This window comes from Vombatus ursinus, unplaced genomic scaffold (genome assembly GCF_900497805.2).
Source record: "Vombatus ursinus unplaced genomic scaffold, bare-nosed wombat genome assembly UNPS02015255.1, whole genome shotgun sequence".
NCBI lineage: Eukaryota > Metazoa > Chordata > Mammalia > Diprotodontia > Vombatidae > Vombatus > Vombatus ursinus.
The window spans coordinates 3,084,977-3,103,679 of NW_020955033.1; the positions used below are offsets into that span (position 1 = coordinate 3,084,977).

At 34.1% G+C, this 18,703-nt stretch overlaps 1 protein-coding gene across 2 annotated transcripts in view; it reads left to right on the top strand.

Moving 5' to 3' along the window:
* LOC114031865 (suppression of tumorigenicity 18 protein-like) overlaps positions 1-18,703 on the top strand; it is a 139,486-nt gene that overhangs the window by 97,826 nt on the left and 22,957 nt on the right. For both annotated transcript variants that reach the window (XM_027847045.1, XM_027847046.1), the window contains 5 exons: positions 7,488-7,550; positions 8,355-8,423; positions 12,702-12,764; positions 12,865-12,945; positions 15,645-15,866. In XM_027847045.1, the coding sequence (XP_027702846.1) occupies positions 7,488-7,550; positions 8,355-8,423; positions 12,702-12,764; positions 12,865-12,945; positions 15,645-15,866 (498 nt within the window). The remainder of the gene's footprint in view (positions 1-7,487; positions 7,551-8,354; positions 8,424-12,701; positions 12,765-12,864; positions 12,946-15,644; positions 15,867-18,703) is intronic.

The window sequence follows — 18,703 nt, forward strand, 5'->3', positions numbered from 1 at the left end:
ATGCATGACTTCTGCAAATCTGGAACATATTCAGTTGAACACATTTCACTATTTATTTAGAATAAGAGAAAGTTATTAGAAATCCAAATGTTTCTAGCTGAAGGAGAATCAGATTGGAATCTTGAGTTGACAGTTTTAGGGTTTTTTTTAAGTTAATATTATGTTTTACCATCAATGCAGCACCTGCATCTTCCCTGGTACCATTCTCCTCCCTTGGATTGCCCTCCCTTCACCTATCTATTTAATTTTTACCTTACCTTAAAGACCAAGTACAAGACCCTCTTTCCCTGTGAAATTTTCCCAGACAATCTCAGGCCAGACTGATTTTTATTTTCTCTAAACTCCTATCACACATATCTTCTGTATATTCTTTTAGCACCTATCATATGCTTTTTTTTGCCTGGTTTGAGGGTGGGGGACAGGGAGGTAACAGGACTTGAATTTTATTGGGATAGGATATACCCAACAAGGAAATTCCTTCTACAAATGCATATTATCACCTGCTCTGCAATTTATAATCTTAGTGGATTGTATGGAGTAGTTAAAGATTAAATGGCTTGCTCAGAATCACATAGTTAATGTGTGTCAGGATTAGACATTGAAGCTAAGTCTTCCTGCTTCTAAGGCTAGCTGTCTACCCACTAAGACAGGCTACCCCTTATGTTGTTATCTGTCCTATATTGTTAGTCAACTTTTCTTAAGCATGTGTTTCACCTAGCCAACTAGACTAAAATTTCCCTGAGAGCAGAGACTAGATCTTTGTGGTGCCCACAATACAAAAATACATTGCCTAGCACATAGAAAGCATACTAAAAAGTGTTGATTATCCCTTTACTGACATCAATGTTTAATTCTGGTGCACACCTAATTTTTAAAAAGCCTTTTATCTTTCATTATCAAAGGATTATCACAGTTAAAATTTATAATTTAGTGCTTCAATAGATCTCTGATATCTTCAAAGTGAGTAATCTTTCCAACAGTACAAATTTATAACCCATTCATGCTTTCTCATCCTGTGAGATTCTTGTCCATATACTCCCATCAATCCTTCATAGACAATCTACCTAATATTCTGAAAGTCTTTCTCTAGGCATTTTAACATTTTGTGGGTACCAAGAGACTACTTGGGCTTTCCATCTGTTATCCCTTCCTCTAAAAATCTGACCAGTCCACCTATATTTCCAACCACTTGATCTCTTTGCCAAGAACAGAGAAATGGCAGCAAAGGGCAGCATGAGTTGAGAATACAAATTGATTTGTAAAACTGGAGAAGGAACATGGAAGATTACAAAGAGTATTGCCTCTAAAAAGCTCTGTTTTGTTGGGGTTTATATAAGGTAAAATGAATCTGAAGAGTGCTTAAAATGTAAAGATAGAATTAGGTCAAAGCATGAAAATAGAATTGATTTCTCAATATTTCCAAGATTATCACTATCAATGACAATTGAACTACCATATTTGGATTCTAACACCTCAGTAACCAATGTACTTTATGAACAGAAGGAAATGGTTTTTAAATTGGGAAAAGTTGAATACGCACGATGCATGCTCTAAAGCAAGTATACACAAAACCAGTTGGTGCTGTCTCAAGTATTGAGGGATCAATTTCAAACTATGTACCTTAAAGAAGAGAAAGTGCCAAATGTTTGGAATAATTACAGACAATAAGTAACAAAAATATAATCAAGAGAACATAAAAAATTATTGACCTATATATCTTCTTTATCATATCTATAAAATGTTTATGAGAATGATCTACAAATTTCAAGGATATCCTTGATGAAATTCTAAAAGAAGGTAAGTTTTCAAAGGTAGTTCTATACAACAAACCACATCTTTGAGGAAAATTGACTGAAATGTGTGGAAAATACAAGATCCCACACTATTAACTTATTGTTTATTACTAAAAAAAAGTAATTGATTTATCAAAACCTAGTCTTAAAAGCTGTCCTCTAACAATGTATATCCTGAGTATATGGTAAAATCATACAAGATTCCTTAAAAGGCTCAACAGAAATAATTTAATTCCATTAATTTAGTTATGAATACTATGTACACTAAAACAGAGAGATATATGCTTTCCAAACATTTTTGCCTCTGTCATAAAAGAGGTGCTTCAAAGCTGAGTCTAAATGGAGGAATGATTTACAAAAGATGGTGAGGCCTTCTAGAAGCTCTTGTTTATGGATGGCATTGTAATAATTACATCACATCCCAAAATAACTATAGGGACAAAAGATATCATCCTAACAATTCATCCAGGAAAAACCAAATGCACAAAAAATGATTATTGCCAAGACTAACACACTGTAGTTTCATGGTCATCTAATCAAATTAATTCATTAGGTGGTCTGTCTTGGATAGACAATGCAGAAGAGCAATGAATTGCTTCTAGAAATACAGGAGAAATAAAGGTTAGATTACACTTGTACAGTTGTACAGTCATTTCAACAATCCTAAGGTATTCCTTGACATAAAAACCCCCATCTTTTTAGCATCAATATTTTCATAGCTAGGAGGCACAGTGGACAGAGCAGAGAGCCTGGAGTTAGGAAGACTTATCTTCATGAGTTCAAATCTGGCCTTAGACACTTCCTAGCTGTGTGACCCTAGACAAGTCACTTAACCCTGTTTGCCTCAGTTTCCTCATCTATAAAATGAAATGCAGAAGGAAAGGGCAAGCCTCTCTAGTATCTTTGCCAAGAGACCCCCAAAGGGTGTCACAAAGAGTTAGACAGGACTGCAACAACTGAGCAACAACAAATTCTCCCAGTGATGCTTCATTACTATAAGACATGAAACACAACAACTGCTAAGAATCAAAATTGGGACTGATGCGAACATCCATAGAGAAATGCGTGGCAGGCAAAATGTGACACACAGCCAACAATTGCTTGTGCACAGAAATGGCTGAAGATATTTCATCCAGATTAATTTTACTATTCTTGCATATTACACTCTCTCCTAAGTACTGAACAACATTAATTTGGGAGTACTATTGTCCTGTGTGTGAGATATTCACTTGTGGCTGAGCCAATTAGGTATAGACTGGTAGCAAGCATTTTTATATTTTAAGAACCTATGATTTAGATAGCAGAGGGGAGAAAATAATATATTTGAAGTATGACTATAAAATAAGGTGTATTGTTTTTAAAAGTAATGAATATTTTAGGACTCATCTAAATGAAAATTGTCTTTTCAAGTTGTCCCCTGGGAAAGTCATGAACATATTTTAATTTTTTAAAAGTCTCATTTTTAACAAATATACCAGAACTTATAAATCCCCACAAGTGTCTTATAATTAAATTTAATTATGTTTTAATATCAGTATTTTAAAGGGCATCCTCATTAAAATAATCACTTTTTAAGGTGATACATGCTATTGCAATAATCCTACTATTGCTAAAAATGTTTTTGGAATTACTGTTTGAGCCTATAGTTCTTTCATTTTAATATCCTCAGTGATATCTCTTTATCCTTTGAGTATAGATTTGGCTTTAGTTAATAATCAATTTATTTAGAGGTCAATCTTTAGTAGAGTTAGTAATCAAACTGAGCAATATCAGGTTGAGTGAAACACAGGTTATGACTAGTAATGAAACTGTTTTTGTTGGGTGAATTAGCTCTAAAGACAAGTCCAGATAGAGCACCTTGGCAGTATCCTTGGAATATGTACATGGCTTACCAAGGGAATAACTTGAATGGATAATGTTCATTTAGATAAGTTCTAGAATATTTATTCCTTTTTTAAAAAACTACTATCTTGTTATTTTGTAGTCATACTTCAAATATATTACTCCACTCTCTCTCCCACCCCTGCCACTTATTTGTTTAACTTTTAGGTTCTTAATGCATAAAAACACTTGCTACCAATCTATACCTGCTCGATTCAACCACAATTGAATTCTATGATGTCATCTGTTATCCTTGAATTTATTTCACAGGCTGAGTGAGACTCAGTGAGGAAGTTAAATTGCTTTTCTTTCTCTAATCCTGATATTTTCATAATGACTCCTGCCATATTTTACAACATTTTCTACTCTAAGTCATAACCTTAGTATCATTATCCTTCCCATTTTCTTTTTCCTTTTTTTTTTTTTTTTTGGCTAGGCAATGGGGTTAAGTGATTTGCTTAGGGTCACACAGCTAGTAAGTGTTAATGTGTCTGAGGCCGGATTTGAACTCAGGTCCTCCTGACTCCAGGGCTAGTGCTCTATCCACTGCACCACCTAGCTGCCCCTATCCTTCCCATTTTTCTTCTTTCTTCCTTTTTCTTTCACAACTAGAAAAAATAAAATAATAGAGCTAGAAGAGGCTTGAGAGATCATCCAGTTAAACCCGATTTGTTGAAGTATTATAAAATGTCAGCCATTATTATTATTATTATTATTAGAAATGAGAAAACCGACACATATAGAGGGTCTTATACAAGTGACTTAGCTAAGTTTTCAAAGCTAGTTAGTGTTAGACACAGGACTTGAATTTGAGTTTTCTAACTCATAATTCAATTCCATTTTTTATCACTATTGTCTTTTCCTTCTTTCTTTCTCTTTCTTTCTTTCTTTCTTTCTTTCTTTCTTTCTTTCTCTTTCTCCTTTGTACTTCTTTGCAAAATAGGCTTGAAAATGTTTAACTGGTCTTCTCTGTAGTTCATTACTGTGGTTTGCATGTAAATTTACAGATTTATGCTTTAAATAGCAAGCACCTGTATTTCCTTTCTTCCCCCTAACTTTCCAGCCTTATTTCACTCTATTCCCTCTTCAAAGCTGTTTTGGCTGTTTCCCAGTGTCATGCTGCCCTCTTCCACTTAAGTGAATTCTCCCAGGCTGTCCCCCACAGCTGGAGCACGTTACCTATCTCTTCCTGTTAAAATCTTTCTCTCCTCTGGCCCACCTATGTGAAAGTTATTCTGCCTTCCTCTACACTTCCCTGAATCTCTCCATTACTCACATTCTACCTGGTATTATATTGATTTATATACTTGCATTATTCCTGTCCTGACATCTCCAATATCAAACATTTGGCTTTTTGAAAGATAGGATGCTGGCATTTTTATCTTTTTATTACTAATATATAACATGGTGACTTATAAGTAAAAAGTACTCAATAACCATTTGTTGTATTGTTAAGAAACTGAAACCCAAAACAGGGAAGGGATCAGATCACTATTGATAGGACTAAAGCTAGAATCTAGTTTTCAGACTCAAAGAACACTACTATATAATACCGCCTCTAGATAGTTTAAATGTAACTCACAATCTTTCATTTCAAAAGAATTAATATATTTATTTTGCTTTCAACCTTTTACACTATAAGTTCTATGAGGACAGGATCTTGTTACACCTTTGTATCTCACCCACACTGATTATTCACAATGGCCCATGATAAGCACTTGATAAATATTTGTTGAATGAATGGATGGATGGAGGTTCTTTGAGAGAGTTAAGTAGGCGGCCCAGAGAGCTAGATGGCACAATGGAGAGACAGGCTTGGAGTCAGGAAGATCTGAGTTCAAATCCAATCTCAGAGACTTAATGGCGGTATGATTCTGGGCAAGCAGTTAGCCTGTTTGCCTCAGTATTCTCAACTGTAAAATGAGGATTATAAAGGCACCTACTTCACAGGATTGTTGTGAGGGTTAAATGAGTTAATATTTGTAAAGTGTTTAGCACAGTGTCTGGTACATGGTAGGTGCCTAAAAATGCTTATTCCTTTATTTTCCACTTCATTTGGATAGAACAGAATTTTTGAAAGTTGTGCAAAATGATTTCCCAGCATGCTAGGTGGTTATGTGTTTAAAATGAGACCTGCTGAGAAGAAAAGTCAGCTCACAATCAGATCACGCTATCAGCAAAATATTCAAGGAAAGACTGGGTAACTCTCCATTGCTAAATGGTGTTTTTTTTTTCCCTACCATTTCTACCAGTTTCTGCTGTTGTTTTTTTTCGATTACTTGAAAATAAGGAGAAAATGTGAGGAAATAATTTTACTTGGAAGGTGCTGATTTATTACAAAAATTATAATATGAATTTATATAATGAGATTATAGAACATCTCTTTTATCTTGGTGTCAGAAATTTTCTTGAATAGGGTAGGTGACATTCATACGCTATAAACATATAGAGAAGCTTTCAAACAGCTTGTCAAAAGGAAGTGAGATACACAAGTAATGTCACTGATTTTTGTTCTCCAATTATTAGCACTGGGTATGTTGGACAGGATTTGTTTACCCTAAACATGTCACTTTTATGCAGTATCAAAAATAATGTAATGAGTGATGGAATTGTTATGATGCTAACTCCTGTTTTGTTTTTAAAAAATTAAAAATCCACTTTCCTAAGTTTTTATTGGAATAGAAAAAAATAAAAGGAAATGGATTTTAGTCAATGTTTGTCCTGCTGAAGCCTGCAAAGTCTATTTGTATAGAATAATCATTTGTCTGGAGCTATTTTTGTTCTGTTCAAGTTTGAACTGATTCAAATGGAGATTTATATAAAGGAAGAGAATACATGAAACCCATTGTTCACTCCTCAATAAACTACTATGTTATTTCTAAACAGCCTATAGCTTCCCAACTTTGAAAATCTTTTAGATTTCCATCAATGTATACTACCACTTTCAAAATGCAGTGTCCCTAAACAACACTAATTGTACTGAGTACAGTTCTGTACTAAGACTTTTGGGACACAGTGGGGGGAAGGACTGTTTCTGAAATAATTGTGTAGTCACTACCTGTTTTTCTCTTGAAATATATACTAGGAAATATATTAGTGATAGCTTTGGTGTCCATTTGAGAATTATGAGGGGAACCAACCATTAATATGTGTGTTGTTGCTGAATCATTTCAGTCATGTCCTACTCTGTGACCCTATTTAAAGTTTTCTTGGCAAAGATACTGAAGCGTTTGCTATTTCCTTCTCCAGCTTATTTTACAGGTAAGGAAACTGAGTCAAACAGGGTTAAGTGAAGTGCCCAGAGTCACATAGCTAGTAAGTGTCTGAGGTCAGATTTGAACTCAGGAAGACTCATCTTCCTGACTTTAGGCCTGGTGTTCTATCCACTGATCCACCTAGCTGCTCCATTAAACTGCATAGTGTTATGATTGTCATTATATAGCTTTTATAGTACTTTATACTTTCAAAAAACATACTTTTTTTTAAAAAAATTACTTTATCTTGACAAGAAGCCCATAATATAGGTCATGATTTTAACTAAACTAAATTATTTGAATTATTTCAAACTTAAAAGACATTACTGGGTTTATGACTGATTGTTTTATGACCATTAGTCTTCTCTGGAACAGTCTAGTTGATCTTACTGGCATACAGCACTTTGGTCTTATTTAGTCACTAAGTATTAGAGAAATGAATCATGATCAGCTGAGCTCACCCATACTTGAAGGAAAGATCTTTGGTTGCTCAGCATGGAAGGCAAATGACGTCTACAAACCTTTGAAATGTATTCTCTAATTATTTTTTCTCATCCAGCTGTCCAACTCCTGGATGTGATGGAAGCGGTCATGTAACAGGAAATTATGCATCACATCGCAGGTACTTACTAACAGGAAATATCAGTATAATTGATAGTATTCAATTGTCTGTCATCTTCTGCTCTCCTCAATATATGTGTTCTCATTCATATTAGCAAGGTACTATTGGGGACAGAAGCAGGGGCCAGTGAACTTCTTTAATCCTAAGCATTTTGTAGTTATGTGTTTTATAAACCACTAAACTTTGTTTAAAATATTTTCTGTCTTTATGAGTCAGGTTATAACCTAATTGAGTATTTAATCTTGTATCTTACTCTTCTGTGTTAATTTTGAAGGATTAAAATAGGACCATAGAAGACAAAGGAATTTACATCTCAGCAAATAATTTACCACATAGGCTACATTATCCACTAAATAACCTGTCAAGGCCAAAAAACCACAGCTAATCTTTATAACCTGTATTTTGTCTTTCCATTGCAACTCAATACAGATATAGATCTTTGGGTAGACAGATGGAAAATATTAAAACCTCCAGATAGAGAAACATCATGATGGACAGAGAAGAACATAGTCACAGGCTTTTAGAGCCTAGAGAGGATTATTTAATTCAACTTTCTCATTTAATAGCACGGAGATCTGAAGTCCAAAGAGATTAACTGATTTGCCCTAGATCACATAGCTAGTTGATAGCAAAACTCAGACAAGAAACCAGGTCTCCTAACTCCCAGCCACGCAACTTCCCATTGCCTCTGTAAGAGAAAAATGTATATTAGTACATATAGCTCATAACTAAAGAGTACAACATTTGAGTAAATTTTTGCCATTTTCAGATTTAGTGAATTCACAAAATGTGTTTCTTTTTTAGTGTATCTGGATGCCCTTTGGCTGATAAGACACTAAAATCTCTTATGGCTGCCAACTCTCAGGAGCTTAAGTAAGTATAGTTTGAAAATGAATCATTGTAATGCAGATGGAAAGAAAGAAAATTTTAAAATAAAAGAAAAAAATAAACTAAATATTGTAAATTTATAATAACCAAGCTTGGCTCCAAAGAAAAGATAGCCCCTTCTTTTCAGAGGTAAGATATTATAGATGTGGAAAATGGCATTTAATGACTTATTTGGTCAATGTGTTGTTTAGTTTTGCTGAACTATTTTTTTCCAATCATTTTTATTCTTTCTTATAAGAGATAGCTGAGAGGGAGTTTGGGGAAATTATATATGTATGTATGTGTGTATGTATATGTATATGCCATATACATATATATGTGAAATTGATATAAGGACAAAAAAGACATAAGTAAAACTTTTAATTAAAAAATAGAAAGGAAATATATATTATCCCACCCTTTTTTTGCCTTTATTTCTAATTAGATGCTAACATGACTATTAATAAGTACATGGAGACAAATTAAATAAAAACCAGAGCAATATTTCACCAAAAATACAACTGACACAAAGTCAAAGCTATTTGACTGACTTACTTGTTTTGAGGGGTTTATTTGGTAATCTCAGAGTTTTAATGTTAAAAAATGAGAATTTTGCTATTTTAATTTCATAGTTTCATACACTGAACTGAGCTTATTCTTGTATACATATATATATAAAGAAATGATTCATTCTCTAAATTGAAATAAAATAAAGTTGTGTTTTGAAATATTAATGCAGCAGTTCTTAAAGTGGCCCAGGGATCCCTGGGAGTCCTGAAGTTCCTTTCAGGGTGGTTGAGAGATCAAAATGACTTTCATAGTGATATTAATATGTTTTCATTTCTAATTTGGTAAATATCAATAGACATAACTCACATAACCAAAAGCTCTTTGAAGTCCTTAGTAATTTTGGGGAGTATAAGGAGGTCTTGAAATAAAAAGTTTGAGAACTGCTATTTTAATGGATCCCTTATCTAATCCAAATGACATTTGACATAATGAGTAATATATTGCAGCCAGAGTTACAAAGACTTGGGTTTGAATAATATTTATATAGCTCTTTATGTTTTCAAAGTGCTTTATAAATATTTTCTCATTTTATACTCACAACAATCCTAAGAGGTAGATATTATTATCCCCAATTTACAGATGAGGAAGTTGAAGCTGAGAGAGATGAAGTGTCTTGCCCAGGTTCACATAGTAAATTCCCGAGGTAAGATTTCAACTTAGATCTTCCTGACCCTATGTCCAATGATCTGTCTACCATATGACACCAACTCCTCAGAAAGACTTAGTTTTAAGGCCCACCTCTATCACATAGTGGTCATATGACACTGGGCAAGTCATTTCTCCTCTCTGAGCATTAGTTCCTCAGCGGTAAAAGGAGGTGTTGGAACTTAATGGCCTCTCTGTCCTTTCTGCATTTAAATCTGTGATCCTATGATGAACTTATTATAAACTAGACCTTAAAGCATTGGTTGTGACAATAAAAGACTTATCCATCATCCTATAGCCAGTACATGTCAAAGGCAGGGATTGAACCAATTACCTCTCACATAGTGTTGCTGAGAGGCTCAAGTGAGGTATATGTAAAGTTCTTTGCCATTTTTAAAGAGCTATATGCTAGTTTAATACAGCAAATCCTCCATATTATTTTACCTTGTATATTTTTTATCCAGGTCTTTGCATAAATACTTATAGATAGAATACATAATGATACAATAGCATTCTGCCTGTGCATCTTTTATACATTACTTTCACTTGTTGACTAGCCAAGCTCTTTGTCTGGCCATATATACCTTTAATAATGCCTTTAAGAGCATTTCTTGCCCACAAGTCATCACTGGCAATATGGAACAGCCTACTTACACTGGCATCTTATTTTTTAAGATTTGTAGACAAAATTTTTTAAAAAGTCCTTTAAAAGGATATATTTTGCTGACATTTAACAAGCACACTCAACAAAAACAAGCTTCTGATACCAGAGAGAAAGATGACTTGCAAAATATCATTTCTATTACATAGTAATAAATAGTAATTTTTTTGTTACCCTGGTTTCTTAAAACTGCTTTACTTGCTGTTATTTTTCTAGACTGAAAGCTACAGCAACTCTAAAGTTGCTGTAGTAATTGATGGGTAAGAAAATGGGGAGAAATGCCACAACACCTCACCCCATTATCCTAAGCCTCCAAAACAACAACAACAAAAGCCCAATTATTGCTACCTGTTTTTTTAAATATTAAAACTAAACATTATATTTTAAAATATGAAGACATTGATAGTACATAGATTAAGAAATCCTAAATCATATGATACTTTTAATTACATGCTTTATACAACAATATAATCTCCAGGTATTTCCAAAACAAGGACAAATTCAGATGTACTGTTGACCATGTCATTTAGTTTTTTAAAGAGGACCCTAACTCAAGGTTATTTGACACAGGTGTTCCTATGATTAGAACATGCCAGTAAACCACTATTTTAGTAAAATCACTAATAAAAGAGGACTAGCATTAGTAGCTTTCTCTGTGAAATAGAAAAAAATGACCAAAAAATAGTTGGATTAGGACAAGTTGCAAGTTTTCTAGTGTAGGATGACTGGGCTTTGATTGTCTGACTATTGCTTTGATATTATATCCTCAAAAAAAAATAGTCCTTTTAGTCTTCTACAAAGGGAAAGAGTCAAATTCCACTTTGAAAAAGGCTTCACATTGGTATCACATTTGGCAGGCATTCCTGTAAAAATGTAAAAGCTTAGCTATTAAAAGAATGGGGAGTAGACTCATGGCCCTTTGTGTTATATTAGGGCTTTGCTATAACCCCTATCTGCATCATCATATTTTAAAATAACACTACATTGCAGGGGGGAGGCAAAAATAGCAGAAGCATCCCTGTTCACTGGAGAGATTAGGAAGGGGATGATATTAAGGTTAGAGTTCACATAGGAAAGATAGGTAAGGAAAGGAAATAGAGGGAAAAACCAGAGGAGAGAGAGAGCCTAAGTAAATAAGGGGTAAATAAGTCTTTCTGAGGAGTTGGTGTCATATGGTAGACAGATCATTGGACATAGGGTCAGGAAGATCTAAGTTGAAATCTTACCTCGGGAATTTACTATGTGAACCTGGGCAAGACACTTCATCTCTCTCAGCTTCAACTTCCTCATCTGTAAATTGGGGATAATAATATCTACCTCCTAGGATTGTTGTGAGTATAAAATGAGAAAATATTTATAAAGCACTTTGAAAACATAAAGAGCTATATAAATATTATTCAAACCCAAGTCTTTGTAACTCTGGCTGCAATATATTACTCATTATATCAAATGTCATTTGGATTAGATAAGGCATCTATTAAAATAGCAGTTCTCAAACTTTTTATTTCAAGACCTCCTTATACTCCCCAAAATTACTAAGGACTCCAAAGAGCTTTTGGTTATATGAGTTATGTCTATTGATATTTACCAAATTAGAAATGAAAATTTCCCTTATTCCCTTCATGAATTTCTAGATTTGGGTACATTTTGATCAGGATGGCAGACCAGAGGCCTTTTCCTTCTTCTTTGACCCTTCTCAAACACATATAAATGGTTGAATCCCTCCAATGGTTATTGTTGAGTATTCTAGAACTGCCGCTTAACTCAAGCCAAAAGGTGTACTTACCCAGTTTTATTTTTAATCATATTAGTGTGCAGAGTTTCATGAGATGTTATTAGGGCCTTTGAAGTAATTAATACACAAAACAAATTTTGAAAGCTTTTGGCTTCAAGAATACAGAACTCGCATATATGGATGTTATTCAGAAGCACAGCTACAATGATAGCAGCTTAATTTCCATAGAACTTTACTTTGTTTGTTACTCAGAGTGCCTCTGTGAAGCAGAAAGTGCAAGTATAATTATTCATATCTATTTTACAGATCAGGAAACTGAGGCTTGGAGGGGGTAAAGGGACTTGCTATTGGTCACACAGTTAATAACTAAAGCAAGGTCAGGACTCTGATCAAAATCTTGGGACTTTGATTTCAGTGTACTTTCTACACCATTTCTTTGGGATTTGTGTGTTTCTAATAAAAATAGCTACTATGAAAAGCACTTAACTGCTATTAACTTGCCTGTCTCAACTCACAGCAAATTTGTTATTTTGAAATGTATATTATAAAGAGTGAAAATTAATCAGGAATTAATTTTATTTAAACAAGAGTTTTATTGCTTCTTTAATTGAAGACCTACTTACCTAGTCTAGTTCCATTTTATCAAAGTAATTTTTCCTTATATATATCCCAGGTGCCCAACCCCTGGTTGTGATGGTTCAGGACATGTGACTGGAAATTATGCTTCCCATAGAAGGTAAGATTGATTCTGTTGGGAAAGAGGAAAGTGACATCATCCCCCACAAGCAAAAACAAAAATTTTCTTTTGATTTTTTTCTCCTGGGTATATCTTTCAGTTTGTCTGGCTGCCCCCGTGCCAGGAAAGGTGGTGTCAAAGTAACTCCTACCAAGGAAGATAAAGAAGATCCCGAACTTAAGTAAGTACAGTGGTTAAGATCAAAGGGACATTTCATAAATGTTCTTCCTTTCAATTTGTCTTTTTATAGTGGAAACCTTTATGGGAAAGTAACAAGAAAAGGGTCTGTACATTCAGTTGGGACATAAATGAACATGTAAAATCCTGGGGGAATTTTTTTTTCTTTAATCAAGGTCTGTTGAAATATCTAATAAGAATACTTGAAATCAATGTAGTGTTAGATTCTCTTTTTTTGACTTGGAGTTTTGAGAAAAATCATGTCATACCAATAACATTTAAAGTTATTTAAATGCAAAGAAAATAATGGGTTTGGGATTGTATTTTTGTTTATTTCAAAATAAAGCAACATTGTAGAATTGTCATTTCACCATAAATAGCACAACTCTTTACCCTGGAATTTAGATTTTGACAAAAGGGAAATTGCAAATCTAATTCCATCTTCTTAAAAGATCCCAAGATAGGGACAGCTAAGTGGAGCAGTGAATAGAGCACCAGCCCTGGAGTCAGGAGGACCAGAGTTCAAATCTGGCCTCAGACACATAACACATCCTAGCTCTGTGACTCTGGGCAAGTCACTTAACCCCAATTGCCTCACCAAAAAGAAATCCCAAAATAGTCAACTTTAAAAGTGACATATATGCTTGAACTAAAACTGTTTCCTTCATGATGTTGCATTAAGTCCAATTCCCTGACTGCATCATTTTTAGTAACACCATGTCATCAAAACAGAAGACTTCCAAAGAGAGATTAAATAGAGAAAGGGTCACTGAGCTGCCATGAAAGGACAGAGGCTTGTGCAGAAGCTTTTCCCTTAAAATATATTCTTTGCCTCTTCTGTTACCCATTCTGTACCTTGTCACTGACATTTCTTTTTCCTCTCTTCTCATTCCCATCCTGAATTTATGTTTCTCAATTATTCTTTCTTCTTTATTCCATTAATTTGCAAACGCCTTATTGTTCCTAATATCAAGATTCCCTTTATCAATTGTTTTCCTCAGCTTGGAGTAAATAGGTTACGGCAGAAACAGACTAACCTAGGGCTCTATAATGTTTTCTCAGTTCTTATGGCATTTCATAATTCTGAACATTGGAAGAAAATACCATTAACCATGTTTTCTGAACTCATAGCATTTCTTTGAATCAAAGGGCAATAGAGTGAAAAGTAAATGACCAAATTCTAGGACTCAGTGGTGTGAAAAGGTGGGACAAAAGCCCCAAATCAATTGGAGTACAAAGTTCTCTCCACCATTTGAAATTGTTGAGACATATGAAGAGGAAGCATACTATAGTGAAAAGGGTATATGAAGTCAGAAGACCTGGGGATGATACTCACTAGTTTTATAAACCTAAGCACATGACTCCACCTCTTTGGCCTACAGTTTCCTTATCTGTAAAACATGAATAATTGTGTTCAAGAGTTCTTATTTGCAAAATGTTTTGCAAATCTTAAAATATGAGTCATTATTTGAATAAAACAACATATAGGCTTGGATATCTCTAATGCTTTTAGTGTATATTAGGACAATGATAATAGCTAGTATTTACATAGCACCTTAAGGTTTATAAAGTTATATATGTATATGTGCATACATACCTATATAGAGTTATAGATATAAAATCATGTGATCTTCATACCAACTCCAGAAGATGGTGCTATTATTATCCCCATTTTATACATAAGAAAACTAAGGCAGGTAGAGGTTGAGTGACTTACCTTGGATCACAAAGCTGGTGAATATGTGAGGCTGGATTTGAACATAGGTATTCCTAACTCCAGGCCCTATGCTCTCTCCAGGGCACCACCTAGCAACCTGCTGTGCAACTCATCTATGCAGGACAAATTAAAGTCTAGAGCAAGGGTGGGGAACCCGCGGCCTCAAGGTCACATGTGGTCTTCTAAGTCCTTGGATGCAGCCTTTTAACTGAGTCCAAGTTTTACAGAACAAATCTTTTTATTAAGGGGATTTGTTCTGTGAAGCTTTGATTCAGTCAAAGGGCCATACTTGAGGATCTAGAGGGTCACATGTGGCCTCAAGGCCACAGATTCCCCACCCCTGGTCTAGAGCATAACAAAATTGTGAGTCCATTCATGGAAAAAGTTGATTTTACAAAAGAAAGTAAATATGAAGCTGTTCCATATAGTTTTATTGAGTAGTTTCACAGTAACATTACTTATTCTCCACAACAGCCCACTGATGTAGATCAGTCATTATTTTACAGCAAATTAAACTAAAATGGAAAAGTAGAGAGTCTTGCAAGGTCATATAGTCACATATTGATGGGCTTGGGCTTGGGACTCAATATTGTCTGACTTTGGGAAAACAAATTCACCTTCTCGTCACTCTTTAAAAAATTTTTTTGCTATTGATATAAATGAAAAAGCTTTTTCTCTCAGCTGGAAAAAATCTTCATTTTAAGATGTTACTCAAAAGCACAGAGAGCAGAGAGTTCTGGTTCTGCCACTCACTATTGATGTGACTGTGGACAAGACCTTTCACCTTTTTGGACCTCAGTTTTCTCTTCTGTAAAATGAGGCTGACTGTACCATATGGTCTCTTCTTACTCTGATATTCTGTAAATCTGTTGGATCATATGGTCTTACTACTCTTCTTAATCCTTTCCCAGTAAATTATGTTCGTGCTAAAAAAAAAATGTGCTACTAGTCCCTTAGTGAGGATTATCTTTGTTGCATTTTTCTAGATGTCCGGTATTGGGATGTGATGGTCAAGGTCACATATCAGGTAAATATACTTCCCATCGTACGGCTTCTGGTTGTCCTCTGGCTGCCAAAAGACAGAAGGAGAATCCTCTCAATGGGTCCTCATTATCCTGGAAATTGAACAAACAAGAACTACCACATTGTCCTCTGCCAGGCTGCAACGGACTGGGCCATGTAAATAATGTTTTTGTCACCCATAGAAGGTATCTATCATTTTGTTTTTTATCATTGTTGTTTTTGTTGTTATTGAATTGAAAGTCCACTGTTTGCAGAATGAGGATAGTATGATCTTTAAAAGGGATTAAAAGTTAGAGACAAAGACGTGGCTAATTTGCTATACAGTGTTTGTCACAGTACTAATTTGCTATCTAGTACCTAGCACATAGTAGGTGCTTAATAAATGATTCCTGTCTTAACTTGTCAGGAATTTAAATCTTGGCAGATAGATGATCTCAAAATATGGAATGCATTGTTGATATTTTTGCATGGGGGATTTCTTACCTTACTATTTACCACATATTTTCTATTATCTACCATTTACCATTTAATCTTCCCTGTTTTAAAATTATGTTTATGTTTTATATGTGTCTTCACTTGCATTAATCAAGTGGAATGACTTGGACAACTTCTCAAGAATGTTCATGTAACTGCAACTTTTCACTTTACATATTTTTCTCACACTATCAACACTGTGAGCTGGCCAGATCACAGGCAAACACTATTATTTGTTTTGCAATTGTGAATGTGATGAGCCTCAATAGTATACCCCTGAGAGAAAATGGTATATGTGCTGCAGGTCATTATCAGGATGAAGTAAAGGCAAAATACCTTCCTTCTAAATTTTCATGAATTGTTTCTGTCCTCACCTGAATGCCTATTTGAACATTTTAGCAATCAGTCAATAAACATTTATTGATCACCTAATACACAGTGCCAGGCACTGTGCTAAATACTGGGGATGCAAAAAAGAGGCAAAAGACAGTTCCAGCCCTCAATGACCTTGCAATTTAATGGAGCAGACAATAAGCAAGCAAATATATACAAAGTAAGCTTGATATAGCATAAATAGGAAATAATTAATAGAGGGAAGTTAAGAGGAGTTGAGGAAGGCTTCCTGTAAAAGACGTTATTCTTCTAGCTCTTTGGTGAGAAGAAAATGCACTTCTGATGAGCATGTGATCCTGTGATTCTGCTCAAGGGTTAGAAACACAACAGAGTAAATGACATAATGGAAATAGCGAGAACTGGACTTGAAATCAGGAAGACCTCAGACATTAACTGTGTGGCCCTGGGAAAGTCAGTTAGCCTCTCTGTGCTTCCATTTCCTCATCTGTAAAATGAGGATAAGATAACACCTATCTTAAAGGATTATCGTGAGAATCAAAATTACGTAACATAAATAAAATGCTTTATGTACATTAAAGCACTACACAAATGTTAACTGTTCTCATTATTGATATTTTATTATTGCTATTATCAATCCGATTGTCCAGTGTCACTACTTCTAGTAATACTAGAATGGGTCATTGCGTACAGATGTTGATTGAAATCCAAAAAAAGAAACTTTAGTGAAAAATTCAGCTAAGATGTCATACTTAGTAGAATTATAGAAATTTGGCAAAGCTTTGCCTTTTGAACATTTAGTTCAACTCTAAAGCTAAAATGCTGGTGCCAGAAAATAAATCCCTTGTTGATTCAAACTGAAAGTACTGAAACCCTACTTATGGAAACTTATATTACTACTTATGTTTAAAATAAACTGTGGCAGTTGATTTTCAAATGCTAATTAAATCCTTAATATCATATATTGTTTTATGTTGAAATATACAGAAGCAACATTTGATAATCAAGAATGCTCAGTGATATAGTCTTGAAAGCTTGACTTCTCAAGGTTTGGATTTATAAATATGTTGCATATACACACATACTACACAGAGAAAAACATATATTCATAGAGAATGGAAGTCTTACATTGATTGATTCCAGGGGGGAGAAAATAGTTAAAAATTCCACATGAGAATCTAAGTCCTAAAAATAAACTTTTCCTGGTAGAACTGCATATTCATGTCCAAAGCATTACAATGTGAATATGAATATCATTTCTATTCACTGCCATCTTTCAAAAAAATACAAGTAACAATATATACCATACCTGATGTTAATATTGTATTAGTTTAATATGGGCCCTTTAAAACATTAAAAATAATCTTCAGTGTCAAATTCTAGAGTATTTATTCAGCTAATGAAATTAATTATTTTTCTAGACAAATGGTATTTTAAAAATTTATCCTGAAAGGATATTAATAATCGCATCACTTTAGAATTAATAGAGCTGTGAGTTGTAGGCTCTAACATGATTAAACAAATTTACTTGAAACTTCCTAATAAATAGATCCTCTTTATTTCAAATTTAAAAGCCTTCCTTTAGAAGAGTAAAATATTCTGTGCAAATCAGTTACTATTTTGGAAGTTAATCTGGAAAAGACATAAAATGCCAAGTAGTAGAGATAAATAAGGCTGAGATTTCCCTTCATTACAGCAGTGAAATCAATTCTAAAGTTGTAGTAAGGTTTTTTATACTGCATTAACTCTTTCAATTCACTATTATATATCCAATGAGTAGCAGTAACATAGGCTGCACATAACAATTACAAAAATAAACTCAAATATACAAACATTTAAAGAAAACACATTGATTTGAGGCTGGTAATTCCCTCTACAAAAAAATTATTCATATTATTAAATTGATTTAAATAATCCATTTCCTTAATCCAATTAAATATCATTCCACTTGAAAGTAATCACCTTTTCAGAAACTCTTCCTTTGCGTAAGACAAGATAAACTTCTGCTAAAGATTGATAGAAAATCTAGTGTCTACTAAAGGGTACTCAGCATAGTTATAGGAGAAACCTTGAGAAGTGGGAGAATGTGGTTCAAAAGTCCACATTATTTTTTTACAACTTTTTTGACACTGTGAAGTATCCAAAATGAAGACAAATAGGTTAGACAATTAAAATTGGCTGAATAATCAGGGATCAT